Genomic DNA, 16,947 nt, shown 5'->3' with positions numbered 1-16,947 from the left:
TTTCCTGTGCAGCTTTTTACCCAGACTGCTCTACAAATGCTTACATATTCAATCAGGCACAGCAGTTTGTAGTCCTTTCATGATTCTATTATAATATGCCATATACAATGGTGTGGAAAAAAGCACTCTTTTCCAGGGCATTTGTTTCTAGGCGAAGCTGAAAGCTCTGCTATTGCTTTTACCCAGTCTTTGGAAGTACCATTCTGATCTCAGTGAATTTAGGCATCTTCTTTTACTCATCTTTTGCTGATTTCTAAAAATTTACTCTTAATGTGCAAATAAATAGATATCATATACTTATCAGTGCAAAGAAGCTGTACTTTACTGCAGAGGATATTGTTAAGAGTTGCAAAGACTTAATTGCCTTCTGCCAAGGTGGCAGCTGTATTGTGTTGCAAGAAAACTCGAAGGCATGATGATGAACAAAATGTTAGTTACTGGTTTCTCTGAGGAGTCAAATGAAAACATAGATGCCAGTGCTACCAAGTAAGCCTTTGAACAGGCTTTAGATTTCACCTTTCTGTACACTCCCTAAATATTGGTCTTTTGAATTTCTTCATTTTTTTTCTCTCAGAATTTCGAATGTTTGATTTAACTTTTTTATACGTAACGGAAAAGCTAGCTAGTAGCTGTGTATGTATATGTATTTTAAACCAAATTAGCACCTTTATTTCTTATAATTTTATTTCTGAGTTGATAATTTTTTGATCTAAAATTAGAATGAGTATTCCTCTGTTCTCATTTTTCCACCTACACAGTTTTCAACCCCCTTATTGTGATTGACAATAAATAAATAACTGGAATGTGTGTTACAAGGGAAAGAACGTACGTAAAGCAGTTAATTAAGGGCATTTCAGTCAACAGATATATCAAATAGAATGAGGAATATAAAGGATGCAAGCTTGTCAATGACAAGCTCATGTGCACAAAGGAGTCCATAAAAAAAAAAAATCAAGTTATAAAACACTGTGTGTATTCTGAATCCTGGGTTTCCCTTCATGGAAGGCCTTTAATCTTATTGATAAAATGAAGGAAAATGAGCTTTTTATGTTAAACAATTCCTTGGCTTCATTTCCGATGGGTTTTATACCATGGAAATGGTGGTTTTCTGTGATAGTTTGTCAAGTTATTTGGGGGATTTGGTCCACTCCCACCCGTTCAAGTGTCATGGGCAGAAGGTAAACACCTCATTTTACGTTTTGAGCAGAAGTAGTAGAAAGCTACTGCCTTTTTGAAAGTCATTGTATGTGATGGCAAGAAGAGATAGCAGGGGAGTGAAAAGGAACTTCATTATTGCTGCTTATTCAATTTTTAGTTCCCAAAGCTAACATATTGAGAATACTCTCAGGTATTTGGTGGTCAGACCATTAACCTATGTGTATGAGCCAGCACACCGTACAGTTCTCATTTCCTAAACTGAAGAAAAGGAAAAATTAAGTTCTCAGCTCACTTGCTCCCCTCTCTCACTTCTTGAGATTGCAGTCAACTGAATGCTGGGGTCCTGGCCAGATTTACGTCAAGTAAGAACATAGTGAGAAGTCTGTGATTAGCATTTATATCAAAAAGGCACAACATTGAGATCGGTAGCGATTAATTGCAAAGCCAGCAATGGTTGGATGAACAGAAAGAATTTCATGCAGGACCTGTATATACCCATAGGTCTTAAAATGTAAGTTTCAGGGCGTTGCCAGCTGGTCAACGGAAGGCGCTTCTGTCCTGATAGAGAGTAAATAATTGAAATTAGTCTTGCTCAGCCAATCACAAAAGGGGTTTTTATCATGAGTTTTGGGCTTTAAAACCAGAAGTTAACTTTGGTAAAAGAAACTCAGAAAGTGTCAGCTTTAGTTTTTTATTTAGTAACTTCAAGCCATATTTCATATTTATTCTCCAGAATTGGAGATACTTTCTGATTTTTGTTTCTGGCAGTATGTTTCTTCTATTAGAGACATCAAAGAATAGCTATGGGAAATTATAGTGATATCGAAGGAGAAAAAGATGATTTAACTTTCAGAACGGCTTAGACCAGCTTTTTTTCCAGCAAATTCCATGTTATATTTCATGAATACATACAGTCAACAAGATTTTAAGTAGTCAGAAGATACATTTCCGAGACCGTGATATGTACGTGTTGAATATCTACTAGATGACTGCTATGGCTAGTTTGTGGAACCCTAAACAATAATCAAGACGATTATTTGGAATATGTCACCCTTTGTCCTGAGTACTTAAATCTCTTCTTAAGTCCTTACATGAGTTTAGTAACTGGACATTGGGAGGCTTCCTGAATAGGATCCTCTTTGAATTTGTGATTCTAGATGTGATGAGTTAGATTAGTGTCCCCCAATTAAAGAGTGGTATTGATACATACAATCTAAGGGCATGTGAATTGCTAGGTATATCTAAAGTTCAAAAAAGGTAGTCTGCTTCCTGATTAAGGACAATGATGCTGTAGCTGTGATTTGTGCAGGAGGAAATTGCTTGCATACTTTTTACAACCCTTTACGTTAAAGGATATGTGACTAATGTGTATTTCATACATAAATTATAAATGACACAGAGATATATGCTAACTTGGCATCAGTGATTTTTTCGGTATCAAATAACAATTGTAATTATGAGGCCCCAAGATGCACCACCACTTGGTAGTAATGCTTGGCTAGACTCATTTTTGCAGACACATATTTTCCATAAGTGATTTAGTACCAAGATGGTCACGTTCATAGACAGCCTTTTTCTGTCTCCTTACCTTTTGGGTCAGAACCAGGCCTGTCAGGCATAAGCAACAGGAGAACAGATTGCTTTCTGCTCTGCTATAACCAGCATAATTAAAGTCTATTTCTTAAATGACAGGTAGCAGTTGGATGGGGGGGTGGGGGGGAAGAGGAACGGAAGGTTCAGAAATATTTCCAGTGCACAACTGCTACCAGTATTCTCAATGATACCATTGTTTCCAGAGTAAGCTAGATTTACAGAAATAATAATAATAAAATCCCCCTAGCTTCATAATTCACTTAGATTTTTATGTGGTTATAGAAAAGGTTTGTTCTTCTGGCTGTGATGTAGATTTCCATATTACAACTTGTGGTACACCTATTTCTGTACCGTTATAAACCTTTATCAATTTGTACAATTTCATTGTATCAGTATCCATTGCCAAGCTTTTCACAGTGCTTCTGGATTATTTTGGTGCTTCTCTGTCTGTACAGAGAAATTAAAGATATTTTTTCCTTTTTTCCCCCCATTTTTGAGCTAAATTTCCCCAAATTAATTTTTTCCCTAAATTTATACAGTTAACCAATTTTCATATGAACTTGAGAGTCCATATGTACCTTAATTTTGCTTTTCTCTTTTAGCTCAAGTCCCAGTTCTTTAAAACTATTTTCAAAACGTCTTTATTATTTTTATTGCTTTTTATGGCACTTTTTCTAATTTGTCATACCCTTCAACTATATGAGCTGAAGCTTTACCTTTCCTTCTCATGTCTTAAATATGGAAGTCCTTTTTAGTACATCCCAGAATGACATTTACCTTTTCTGTAGTGGTATAATCTTGTTCATATTTAATTTGTGGAAGCCCACTGTCACTTCCAGATGATTTTCATTATTATTGTTTCTTCAAAAAATTTCTTTGTTTGTTGTCTCCTTGCTATGCGTTGTGTTTTGAGCTTCTGCGTTTACTTCACCTTTACTGATCTTAGAATATTTGTGCAGAGTAAAAGTGATGTTGAAAATCAGCCCGCTGAGGGTGATCCCAGCACAGCAGTGCCCGCCATGACCAGGATACGGTCACGCAGCATCGAAACGTGGCCAAGTGCTCATAACAAGGTCCATCGACAACCCCAGGCAAGGCAAAGTGATAAATCAGGTCTAGGGTCTATCCAGGGAGTCCAGCCTTGAGCAGCAGGAGATGAGGCTGGAGATGTGGCTGCAGCCTAAGTCCAAGGGATCCCTCCAGGAGGCAGGGGACAGGCACAACTGCGGTATTGCCCAGGTGAGATGTGGGTGCCCAGGTGAGGAGTGGCTGCCCAGAGTGGAGCTTACCTGGAACTCCTGGGCTGTGGGCAGAGAGAGAGTGGAAGCCTGGGGTGAGGCTGCTCAGGGCCATTAAGGCTGGTTGGTGCCCTCGGGGCAGTGATGGTGCTGGCTGTGTGCACGTTGTGGCTTGTAAGCACGTTCTCTCCTCTGTCTTCAGAGCCTGCTACTGAAAATATTGAAGAGCTTAGCATCCAGGGCAGCAATTACAGAACCCTACAGACCTTCCCGGTTTTGCAAGTACTTTTAACTACTTTTTTCACCCTCCATGTACTATTTTTGTCTAAAGCATATTTCTCAACTTTTTCTCTAAAATTCTGCACAGCTACTTGAAGTGTATGCAGTATACGAAAGATGAAAACTGTAACATGAGGTGCATAACATTGGCATGTTTCCATTAGCTGATATTCATGTCTCTTATAATGCCATGCTTACTATAGAAGGCAGAGTTAAAGTGGAGTTACATAACTGAATTTGTTATTCTGTATTTCAGAGGCTAAACTTCAATAGATATCTTTCATCTTGATTTCTGATGTTGACAGAAGCAGCAGAACGGGAAGTTTTCTAGACACAGCTAAGACAAAACCAAAATAGTCATTTGTGAATACAATCAGAGGCTCCTTTTTGTCTTGTCTATAGAATGTCTTCTTTCTCCTTTTTTTCCCAAGACTCTGAAATCAGTGTTATAGAAGAGTGTCTGTGGATTATTTACATACCCTCTAATCTGATACATAGAAACCCGTGTTCAGATCTATTAAGAAGCAATGTGATAAGCCTTCCTCTTTAACAAATATTGTAGCTTCCTATACCTTCCTCTGACTGCCATGAAAGACTTTCACTCTTTTTTAGAGCCAGGAAACCAGTTGCCACTTTTATTGATTACAGATGGAAAACTCTTTTCTACATGACAGCAAGGTAGGAGGAAATTTATATAGGGAGATCTCCAAATGGTTTCATTGGCTCGTTCTTGGAGAAAACATGAATTATATTCTTCGGCTGGCCAGTTATTTCTCCCTCATTCTGAAGAGTTACATTTATTCTTCTGGCATAATTTTTTACCCCATTAAGAGAAAGTTTGGGGACATACATTTTCTGCAACTGAATGGGATGGAAATTACTGCTCCTTGTAATAGTTTGACACTTAAAAATATGTTGAAGATACTGGCACTCATTGCTTCTCTTGGCACGTGGTAATCTACACATTTCACTTGTTGCATCAGGAAATGGCTACCATCTGCTCACAATTAGACTTGGGTTTCCGTGTATTTATGATAAGAACAGCCATACTGGATGAAATAAGACTTTCATTTAGCACAGTATCCTCTCTGATAGTTATCAGAAGCTGATGTTAAGCAGCATGATCCTTCCGTGATATACTTTTCTAGATTCTAGTTGTTTATGGGTTTGGGACTGCCTGAGCTGAACTCAGGAGTTTCCTGTGTTGTCATGTTTGGTGTCTATGTATGGAATTAATCAAACTCATGTTTTAATGCACTTCAAAAAAAGTATATTCTTCTATATGCTTGAAGTATATAGAAAAAGTACTTTTTCATTCTTTTAAAGTTTTCTTTCTGATAATTTCCCGGGTGTTCTCTCCTTCTTATATTGTGAGAAATAATGGATAATAAATTCTGTAAGCCATTCATGATTTTATAGACATGTATTCCCTTCATCTTAGTTATCTCTTTCCACACTGAAAAGTCTTTTTTATTTTTATTTTTTCTTATTTTACTCACTCTGTGACCTCTTTTATTTTAGAGAGGGTAACTAGATATACAAATTGTGTGAAATGTTGATATACAATGGATTTTTATGACAGAATGACATTTTCTGTGTAACTTTCAGTTCTTTTCCTAATAATTCCAGGATTCCTATTGCCTTTTTATCTGCCTCAGAGCTTTCAAATGATTTTTAGGGGGAATGGAGCAGCTTTAACAGCTCCTTTCTTGAGTGGTAATAGCTAATTTTGGACTCATCACTGTCTACCCATAGTCAGCATTGGTTTTCCCCAGGTGTTAAGTTTGTGCTTCTTGATGTAGAAATTAATTTGACTTTTTGATCATCCATTTGGATCAATATATGCGATATTTTCAGACATTGCTGACTTAAAGAAATGCAGTAGAATCATGAAGCATGATTTTTCTTTGCAAAAAAAGTACCAGTCTTTTCCAATATATCAAGCTCATGTTTTAATTTCTATTAATTCACTCTGTACAGGAAAAGGCTACTAGACTGTAGATCTCAGAAGCTTCCTTACAGCCTTTCTAAGAGATTGATGTAACTTTTGTAATTTTATTCCTCTTTTTCTGAGGTTGATTTAAGCAATTAATAACTAAGTAATTTTACATTTCAGTTCATCTAGAACTCTTGACTCATGTGTAGTCACTTTTCAACAGATTAAATTTTGCTGAAATCTTTTCCTTCTGACATTTCAGTTTGAAACTGGTCTTGAAAATTGTTCCTAATATAGAATGGTAGCACCTCTTTCATAGTGAACAGTTGTGAAATACTTTTTTTGCAATCTCTGTTGTGGTTCTATCTTTCCTGAATGCTACACAGAATCATAGAAGTATTAGCTGGTCATCTGCTCCAGCTCAAAGCAGGATTGTAGTCAGCGCTAGATCCAATCAGTCATGATTTTGCCTGGATGAGTCCTGATACTTCTGGGGATGGAGATTCCACGTCCCCTTTGGGAGACCTGTTACTGATGCTGCGCTAACCTCTTAGTGAAAAAATTCTGATGTCCAGTCTGAATCTGCTAATCGTACAGCTTAATTATTTATTGCCCTTGCTGATTCTCCGGCAGTCTTCCTTTGTTTCTGACATTTGAAAAAAAAAAATTTTTCCTTCATGCCTTAATCATGTTGATCATTAAAAGCTGTTTTTTTTGGATTGCCTTAATCTGGTTTTAAAATTTGGTGGTGGTTATCCTCTCTTTAATTTCCTTATTTTGATCTGATTTCCACTTTTTGAAGATGACTTTTTTAGCATCTAATTCTTTTCTTCATGTGGTAGCTTTTAGAGTAACTTTAAAGTATTTTTGCATATGAGTTCTGTGGAGTGCTAAAGAGGTATTTTTATATAATGCTTGCTGTTGTGTAATCTAAGTATGCTATGATCAATAACACACAATGTTTCTTTTACAGTTATGTTTTAAACTAGGTATTTTTCTTCATTTAGGATTAAACTCAGAGTTGCTTTTCACATGTGAATTCTCTGATGAATGGCTGTGATGCATGACGGTGTCTCTTATAATAAACTAAATATCTAGATCAAATCCAGTCTAAAAGGGAAGGAGTTGAAAATCCTTGTTGCTGTGTTTTCTGCTTCTGTGGTCTCTCTTACCTTTCTGTACTTGCTGTTGTCTTGCCTTTTGTTTCTAAAATATTGCTTTCTTACCTTTTTAATATCTTCCTGAAAAATGTGGCTGATAGATCAGTAATAGATTTCTATCATGAAAGCATACTGAAGAGGGTTTATTGGACTACAGCGTCCTTTTATGAGGAAGGGGTAGGAATACATGCTTCTCTAACTTTCATTCAGTGTTTTCTGCACTGAGAATTTACTATTAGATGTTGAAATACTCTATCTTTTATTAATAAAGCTTAGATCTTCATTGTAGATTGGAGGGTGTGATAATAACACTTAAGTGGAACATCCAAGTAGCTTCATCTCTCATGCCACAGGACTCTCCTGTTGTTTCAGCTTTGCCTGACTCAGATTGAAGATGAAAAAGACAACTGTTAAGAGAATTTTTTTATTCTGGTAGCTAACTGAAAGCAAAGCACATTGGACTACAGCTGTTGATGTTGTAGATGAATAACTGGTTTTGAATGATTGTACCCTCTCACATTTGTAAACATTTGCACTGGGAAACATAGACTGACCCAAAGAAAATTACTTAGAACACAGTTTGTTTGCTGCCATCTCTGTATTCCCCAGAACACCTGAGTTAGAAAAGTTAAGATTTGTTCCTTGATTATGAATCTTAAACCTTTTGCCAATTCACATCTCCTGCCATCTCTGCATTGCTTTGACTCTCTGCTCTCATCTATGACCAGTATTGACCCAATGTCTTCCATTCGTTTCCCCATCCCTGTGTCATTGCCCTGTCCGTGTGGTCAGTTTCCCCACCACATCGGAAAGTGGATAAATATAGAAATTGGGGTTTTTTTCTGGCTTTCAGAGGTTTGAAATTGAGATAGCTTTCCAGGAGCCCCTTAATCTTGTACAAGATCCAGGATCGCAGATCATGGCCCGGGCATAACAAAGGGTGCCTCAACTCCTTCCAAATAGCAATGCTACCCATTTAGGGAGTAGGAGAAGACCTTTATTTCCTGCCACTGAAGTGAAACACTTGGATCTCAGCTGAACCAAGAAAAAGAGGGAGAGGTTTTCAGATACTGAGCTGTTGGGTCACATCCTTCTGTAAAAGAAGAGAAAATTTATCTTGGATGAGTAATCAGAAAGGAAATCTTTCAGCGTTGCTTCGTTCTTATTTAACTAACATTTTTATTAAAATAAATAAGCATATGGTCTGAACAAAAAAATGCAAAACTTAACCTTTGAAAATGATAGTGTTTTGTAGTAACTGTGAAACAAAAAAGTAATTTGTTTTAATAGAAGTCATCATTTCTACAATGCAATTTTGTAATTATTCTTTGCAGTTTTCTGTGTCCAGATGGTAATTATTGCCACATTGTTTACTCATCTTTTTTCCTTCTGTTTTGAAAGAACAGGACTTTTAAACTGTATTTAAAAATTCAATAGTTACACTCTGTTTAATATATCTCTTTTTTTCTCTCTCTCAACAAGTTAAAGTATATGTTGCACAGGCTTATTTTTTTTCTGTTCCATTTAAAGTTTTCTCCTCCCCGACTCATACTCCCATTCTTGTTGCTAATGAGTGTATCATCTAAAAATAGATATGTTCATCATTTTATAATAATTTGTATCTTTCTAGATTGGAGGCCAGTGTAATTGTAAGAGACATGTGTCTGGCAGACAATGCAATCAGTGCCAGGAAGGATTCTACAATCTACAACAGTCAAACCCTGATGGCTGCAGTCCCTGTAACTGTAATACCTCTGGGACAGTCAATGGAGATATTACCTGTCACCAAAATTCAGGCCAGTGCAAGTGCAAAGCAAATGTTATTGGTATGTGCAATGCAAGAGTTTGGAGCCATTTTTCTTGTTATCTCTGGAAATAAAACACACTTGATTTCTAAATGAAAGGTATAGTCAACTTCTTTGCTGAAGGCAGATTATAAAAATGAATGAAATTAACTGTTGAAAAATTATTAATTTAATAATTCTATCAAACTACAGCTTGAAGCTTAGTTTAATCAACCCTTTAGAAGTTTTTTTACGGCATAGCTACATTAGCTTACACAGCTCCATGCTAATAAGTCACAGAAATAATGTAATTTGCTTACTGCATAGATGTTTCTTTTAGGAAATTAACACTTTTTCAAAATGTTTTATACTTAATGAGTTCTAAGCAAATAGTTTCCATGCTAGTTTTCTTAATAGACCAAAATAAATGGATTTTTTTCTCAAAATATTCTGTGCTACAGGGTCCTTTGTGATAAATCTATCCATTTTTTTCTATTATATTTCTTTGAACTGTTCCTATGAAATGCAAAATAAGGCAACATAATTCCATAGATCATGTACATAGCTAGGGTTAGTTATCAAGGGCCACATAATTTTAATTTTGTAATTCAATGCCAAGCTGATTATAATAAACTGCTACCTTCTGTGTTATTTATCATTTTTTTTACAAGACTTGCTTTTTTGTTTGTTACTCCCACAGGTATTTTTCAGAAATTAGATTTGATTATAGCAATTTATTACTTCCAGCATATTTGAGGGGAGCCACAGCCACATAAGGACAAAATTTATCAAGTGCCCAAAATACACAGTATATATAATACACTTTGAAATGTTGATGTATGGGAATATTATGCAAGGAGAATTTCCTGATAAAGTGAGCCTTGCATGGTAACTGTACATGTCTCAGACTATACATATGTCTCCAAAAAAAAAAAAAAAAAAAGATCTTTTTCTGCTTTGTTATTACCACAATTAAGAATATATTTTTTTTCTTTAGCTAACCATGGTTGTGGATTATATTAACAATGTTCAAGTATACGTTAATTAATAACTCACTGACTTGTGAATATTGACATATTTGTAATATTGTAATAAGTCTTTGTTTCTTCTTTCTTCTAATTTCCAAAACCAAATACAAAATAACAACAAATAATGAAAATAACTCTAAACAGACATAAGCCTGAATAGTTTCTGTTCTCTTTCTTGTGGAATGCCAAGTACCTGTGTTTTCCACACGATAAAAAGAGTGCTAACAGTAAAAAAAAACCCCAAAACCTCTGTGCATCTTAAACCCCCTCTCTACATTTGATAAAAAGGACTTCAGAGCATTCTTAATTATATACGTTATATATTCTTTGCCTACATTTTGCATTTGTATCTGTGAAAACCTTTCTTAACTCAGTGGAAGTTTCGTATACCAGAAATGCACAGCCTGGTTCTCACGTCTTTCGTTGTTTACCTATTTTTTTAAATATTTCCTCCCTTTGATGAAAACAATAAGAATTATTTTTATTTCCACTGAAACAGTAATACAAAAATGTGTAAATCTGTGCTTTCTGTAAATTTATCTGTAACCGTGGTGGGGGGCTGTAGTTATGCAAGTTTTTGTTTGCAGGATAAAGACCTAATTCTTTCCAGACAGGCTTCTTTTTTTTCTTTTTTTTTGTTTTCCAAACCAATGGTAAATAAGCTTCTGTATATTGGAATGTGTGCAGCGAACTTTAACAAAGAGCTTTCCTCTTTGGATTTCTAAATTGGTTTTTAGAGCAATTTGTCTATTGCCGTTTTATCTATTTAAACAAACACGATAACAGAAAAATGCAACTATGGATTGCGGTGTTATGAAACATGAACTGTTAGAGTTAACACAACTGTTAAATCTTACTAATGATTCTATCACCAGTAAAATACATTAGCACCAATAATTTTATTAAAGTAGGTCATTCATCTAGAATAAAAAGGTAGAAGAATGTGAATTAAATGCCAAGCGTGCTAACTCCCCTGTACTTGTTAACATTGAATGTGATGCCCTGTAGGCCTTCCTCAGTATCGTTAGGAATAGATTACCTGTCAGGAATATGTATGGCATATTCAAATAAGCACTGCGCATATTTTTAAAACTGATATGATATGAATCCATGTAGACCAATTTTAATAGTTCAAAATGAGTCATAATTCTTGTTAACAATACAGTTATTTTTAAAATTTGCAGCAATAGTGGTCCTTTTTTATTTTCCTTATTGAAATTAAATGATATGCCTTAGGTGAGTCATTCATCACTGTTAAAGGAACTTGCCTTCTGTTGGAGTTTTTGAGTTTTTTACCACATGTATAATGCATTTCCTACCATTTTTAGTTTTATTTTTCTACATGTAAGTTGCTAGATGTATTTGTGTATGGTTTTCAATTTTTTTAAATGATGACAATATTTTGCTAGAATATTGTATTTATATTTTTCCGTATGCAACAATTAAGTGACGGCTTCATAGTGAGGGATTTTCCAGTTGCAAGGGAAAATACATAACTGTGAATTAGCATTTTTCACATAATAATCTAGTTTGCTTTCTTGCAATGTACATTTTATAAACGAAAATACAAATGCCATCCCTTGGGGCAGGGATAAAGCAGGCGATGACTTTGAAAACAAAGCTAATAAAACTGCAAGATGAAGTATGAAGAAAACAGTTTAGATTTTAATGTACTGCAGGAGTTAACTAAATCATACATTTCGATAAAAATATTTCATTTTGGATTATGGAAAACATTTTCTTTAAGGGCTAACAATAAACACTAACATAAATGTAACTGAAGTATAGTGTAAAGTAAATCATTCATTGTAATTAGTCTAACTTGTGTGTCCTACAGTATATTTAATGTTTTTAATATAATATATGAATCTGTTATCAGAACAGTTTGAGAGCCCAGTGCAATTCCCTGCATATTGCATTTCTACACTATAGGGTGAAGAGGTCACATAAGCATTGATTGTGCAACAGGTGCTGTTCTGGGGGACAAAGAGATTAATTCTGGTTTGTCTTAGAAGTTACAAAGAATCTCTTGCAGAAGTATCTTAAATTGTAATGAGAAGCCAGCAGAAACGCATCGCTTTGAAACAAATAGGAAAAGTAAACAAATTTTTGGGATGTCACTGTTATTCAACCGATTTGTGCAGCCCCGTCATTCCTGTTAATTATGTTGGTGAAGAATGTTAGTCCTTTCCTTTCCCTTCTCTTTTTTTTTTTTTTCAAGTGTAGTATACTTACCCTTTTTAAAAATTGAATAGCTTTTCAGCTTTTTTTTTTTTTTATTAATACCTTTTCTCTTTCCAGGTCTTAGGTGTGATAGTTGCAATTTTGGATTTAAAGCTCTCAGATATTCTAATGAAGATGGATGCGAGCCTTGTTGGTGCAACAGCCACGGCTCAGTGAACCAGTTCTGCAACCCTCTCTCCGGGCAGTGCAATTGTAAAGAACGAGTGAAAGGGCTTCGCTGTGACACCTGCATCGACGACTTTTATGGGCTGGATGTGACTGGTTGTAAGGCTTGTGAATGTAATGTTGCAGGGTCGTTTTCTGGAACTGTGTGCAATGAGAAGACAGGGCAATGTGCATGTAAACCAAATGTTGGAGGAAGACAATGTGACGAATGCCTAGATGGCTACCACAAAGTCCAGGAAAATCGTTCCTTTGTTTGTCTGCCATGTAACTGCGATAAGGCAGGTACACTGAATGGCGCCCTGCTCTGTGACAAATCAACAGGACAGTGTCCTTGCAAAGCTGGTGTAACTGGCCTTCAGTGCAATCAGTGCGTGCTTCATACGTACAACCTTAGCGTGAGCAACCTCCTCGGCTGCCAGCCTTGTGACTGCGATGCTCTGGGCACGCTGGCCGGAACGGTTTGTGACCACGTTTCTGGACAGTGTGTCTGTTTGCCTCAGCGTCAGGGGAGGAGGTGTGATGAGTGTAAACCAGGTAAGGAAATCGGAAGACGATCTCTTTGCTACAGTAAGTTTTGCTTTGTTGAATATCGTCATAGTTCCTGTAGTTTTTAATATGTACTTAGACAGCTTCATGCCTGACGTGTCTCTGACTTGTTATTAATTGTTTTTCCATTTCTTCCTGACTGTGTGAGTGAGAAGGAAGTATTAATGTCCTGATCGCCATCAAATATTTATTCTGTTGCCAGAGGTTGTGTAATTTGTGTTATTACTGCAGTTTCAACATGTCCAAAATAAGGTTAGGCCTGGTTCTTCTAGATATTGAGAAAATATACAAATAATCATGGCCCACTCACTGAATAAGAGAGAAACTAGCATAGTTAGGTGAACAGCAGCTATCCTCATAACACAAAATGTGGATTTGGAAGGCAGAGTGCAAGCTCTTCAGGAAGGGCACTTGGTGCATAAAGCTGAGCATGGCAGGAGGTACAGAGATGGTTGCTTAAACTTTGATGAAGCTGGCAAACGTGCCGCTTAAAACGCATTCACCTGCCTTGCTGTGTTGAGGATGTGCTGGCTTTCACAAGACTGCTTACAGTTCAGTCCTACAAGCAGGTGATACTGCAGTTGCTCTGTATCCATTCAAGATTTTGTACCATATTACTGTAAATAGAGTTTAAATGTTCATTATAAGTGGGAAACTCTGTAGTTATATTTTAATGTTTTTGTTTCAAAGAGTAGGTGGGTAAAGTGAAACTATAGGTAATGTTAACCTATCCTTAGTAATAATATTAAACAGATAGATTTAGTTCAAGTTAAATACATATGCAATTTATTAAAGTAGCAGGTCACATTAAAAGGTACATTATAGCTCCATTGGTTTTAATATGCCATTCAATAATTTGAACAGAGGTTAAAAAAGCTGCTTAACCTCCATTAAGTATTTTTAAAAATACTTCCATTTAAATTATTTTAGGTACATATACTAATAAATAAGGCAGCATTCTGTTTTTCTTAGTTCCTCCTCCAGTGCTATTTGACCTGCTAACCCTCTACAGCAGCCACTTAATCAGAGATCGGCAGAGGAGTGATGTCAAGGCTTCCCGAGTCAGTGACCGCCCTTGTCCTTGAAAAAGAAAGGCCAGGGTTTATGCAGAACTAAATGGTTTAAAAAGGTTTAATTGATAGTATGAACAGACTGGTTTGTAGAAAAGCTTCCATGGCACTCAAAGGAATACTTCCACAGTAGTTCCTGTTAAAAAAAAAATAAAATCTTGCTGTAAGAATGATTTTTAAATTTTCTCAGTAATAAGTGTAAGCATGTATGTGCTGAACACTGAGCTCTTTTCTGCAGGTGAAAGTGTAAGTCCTTATCTTTGTAAAAGCATCGTATTGCTCCTAGTGTAGCACAGCATACTACGGTATTTTCGCGGACATTTTAATGTTGATCCCAGTATGAGCTCATTTAGACATTTAATAAATCAAAATTTATATAAATATTCTTTGTTAGTATGTTCCAAAGGGGAGAGTTTTCTGTAAAACAGAGGTGAGCATAACCTGCTAGTAATACTGGTATTAAGTTGTAGAAGTATGGAAGAGTTTAACTGGTTTCAAGTACTCTAAACATGTCCTATGGCTTTGTGTTAGGACAAAGATAAGAAAGCCTACTCCAAGCATATATGTAGCCAACACAGCCTAATTAAAAGCACACAATTCATTAGTTGAAACTGAGAGCCCTAAAAACATACCGAGGACTTCTTAGGCTGTTGGGACATTTCAAATCTGTGGTCCAAGTTTCCTTAGTGGGATACAGGTCATATGTCCTTTTTTTTTTTATTCTGTGTAATTATAAGTCTGTTATAGTTAGTGGTATTTAAAATAACATCCTATTGTAGCACATCTGTGTGCTTTTGTAAAATTTGAAAGGTTGCCAAAAATTATGAAAATCTTAATGCAGGAAGAGTTGCCAGTGGAGAAAAATTCAAACTGGATGTAACTTAAGGAAATTAAATTTAAAAATTAAAAAAATAAAAAAAAAAAATCTCCTTCTAGAGCATTCAGCCATGTGTTTCATCTATTAGGCTGTATCTATGACCTGCTGTCTTCCAGTTTGTTCTCATATAAGTAACATTTTTGGTAGATTTCTGTGCATTTAATTTTTTTAAAACTAATGGTGTATGCAAAGTGAGGAACACTTGATTCTAACATGAAACCAAATTAAAGAGCAGTTTTACCTTGTATATAGACTTGCTTTTGGGATGTCCTAGGTTGCAGTGATAGAAAACGGATCTTTCCAGCCCCCAAATAGTTGTGAACAGTTTGTCCCTGCCTCATTCCAGGACTGTGGTGCCACACTGACTGGGATTTGTGCCATGTACTGCTGGGGAAAAAAAAAAAAAAAAAAAAGGCATTTTGTAAATTCTTTACTCAGTGACTACAGCTTTTCACAGAACAGTACATAGTACAGAAAAGATGTAAACCAGCAGTGTAGGCTATGTGGCCAGGCACCAATACTGACTGTTTGTCTACGTACTACCTCTCTTTCTGGCCAGAAAAATGTGAAGTATGTTGTGACAACATTGTCAGTGTTGTTAACTGTGAATTTCAAAGCGCAGACTATGATTAAGAAATAAGCATTACTGCTATAGTTGGTAAGCATGTAAAAGTGCTAAGGAATTGTTCGGGTGTTTCCTTTCCATGAGCTATACAGTGGGAGAAAGAGTAAGATTAAAAAAAAGGAAGCTGAATACTTTGCTATGACTTTCATTCTTCCTTTTGAAGAGTATGTTTGATTGACAAATGTGATCAGTTATGGCTGAATTGAAAAAAAAATCTGAAAAAGAATAAGCATAATACTAGTTATATATGTAGATCTTGTAGAGATTTGCAGCGGCTGTCTTAAAATTGGAAATTGGCTCTATTATACAACAGTGGATCATTCATAAAGCAACTTTTATGAGCCCTTCTAACCTTGCTGTAAATTAAGCTTGCATTAAGTTGTTGCTTACTCTTTCCTGCCAAATTCTAGGTGGTGGAAGTAAATAATAATAACTGTTATGACAAACAGTATAAATTTGTAATCCAGTGTCTCTTCTCTTTTTGTCTACAATTTAATCATGTTAATTTACTTATAAATTAGCTGAGGAAGGACTTTCTTCCATTTTCCTATCCCTCACTTCTACTTTTAAAAAAATTTTTACTTGCTACTTCTGAAAAAAATAATAATTGTGGTAGTATCCAGCAACTTAGCTAAACTTTTAGAGCATTTCTAAAAGATTATTATAAAAAAGAAATCATACCCAATCTTTCACTGCTCTGCAGTGGTTTAGGCGGTACAACATTAGGAGAGCCAGGATGTTTAATATTAAGGTATAGATTCTTTACAACAATGACTTTCACTGCTATGACAAAAGCAATATATGCTGTAGTGATCAATCCTGCTCAGCTAAAATGAATTTCTAGAGATGTGCTTATTTACCCACTATAGTCTTTTCTAGACATTAGTTTCATGCAAAATTTCAGGCAAACAAGGATCTGTTTTAGCCTGAGTGCTTATCACTCACTGCAACGATAAACTGGGTTCTGAAGAAGTGCTTTGACCTTCTGCAGGAGTCCAGGCTTAAAGTTGTTTCCCATCTGCCTGTTACGTTCTTTGAGTGGAGTCGTTCATTGTGCTCAAGAGTGACATTGCTGGGAAATGGTCTCCTCTATTTATGCACAGGATGGGCACTGTACTGCGCAGACAACTGCAGTATGAGATAATACATGCTGCCTCACTAATAACTTGAAGCTATTCGGTCTCTGTGGTGGCTCAGTTCGGGGCCTCTCTGGAATAAAGTGCCAACAGCATGGTTTTTTATGA

At 36.0% G+C, this 16,947-nt stretch overlaps 1 protein-coding gene across 1 annotated transcript in view; it reads left to right on the top strand.

Moving 5' to 3' along the window:
* The window catches only part of USH2A (usherin), a 395,461-nt gene that overhangs the window by 58,674 nt on the left and 319,840 nt on the right, over positions 1-16,947 (top strand). The window contains exons 11-12 of the mRNA XM_054821392.1: positions 8,995-9,190; positions 12,478-13,119. Coding sequence (XP_054677367.1) covers positions 8,995-9,190; positions 12,478-13,119 — 838 coding nt within the window. The remainder of the gene's footprint in view (positions 1-8,994; positions 9,191-12,477; positions 13,120-16,947) is intronic.

This window comes from Grus americana, chromosome 3, assembly GCF_028858705.1.
Source record: "Grus americana isolate bGruAme1 chromosome 3, bGruAme1.mat, whole genome shotgun sequence".
Taxonomy (NCBI): Eukaryota; Metazoa; Chordata; class Aves; order Gruiformes; family Gruidae; genus Grus; species Grus americana.
The sequence above is the reverse complement of the archived record's forward strand: the minus strand, read 5'-3'. Positions and strand labels throughout refer to the sequence as shown.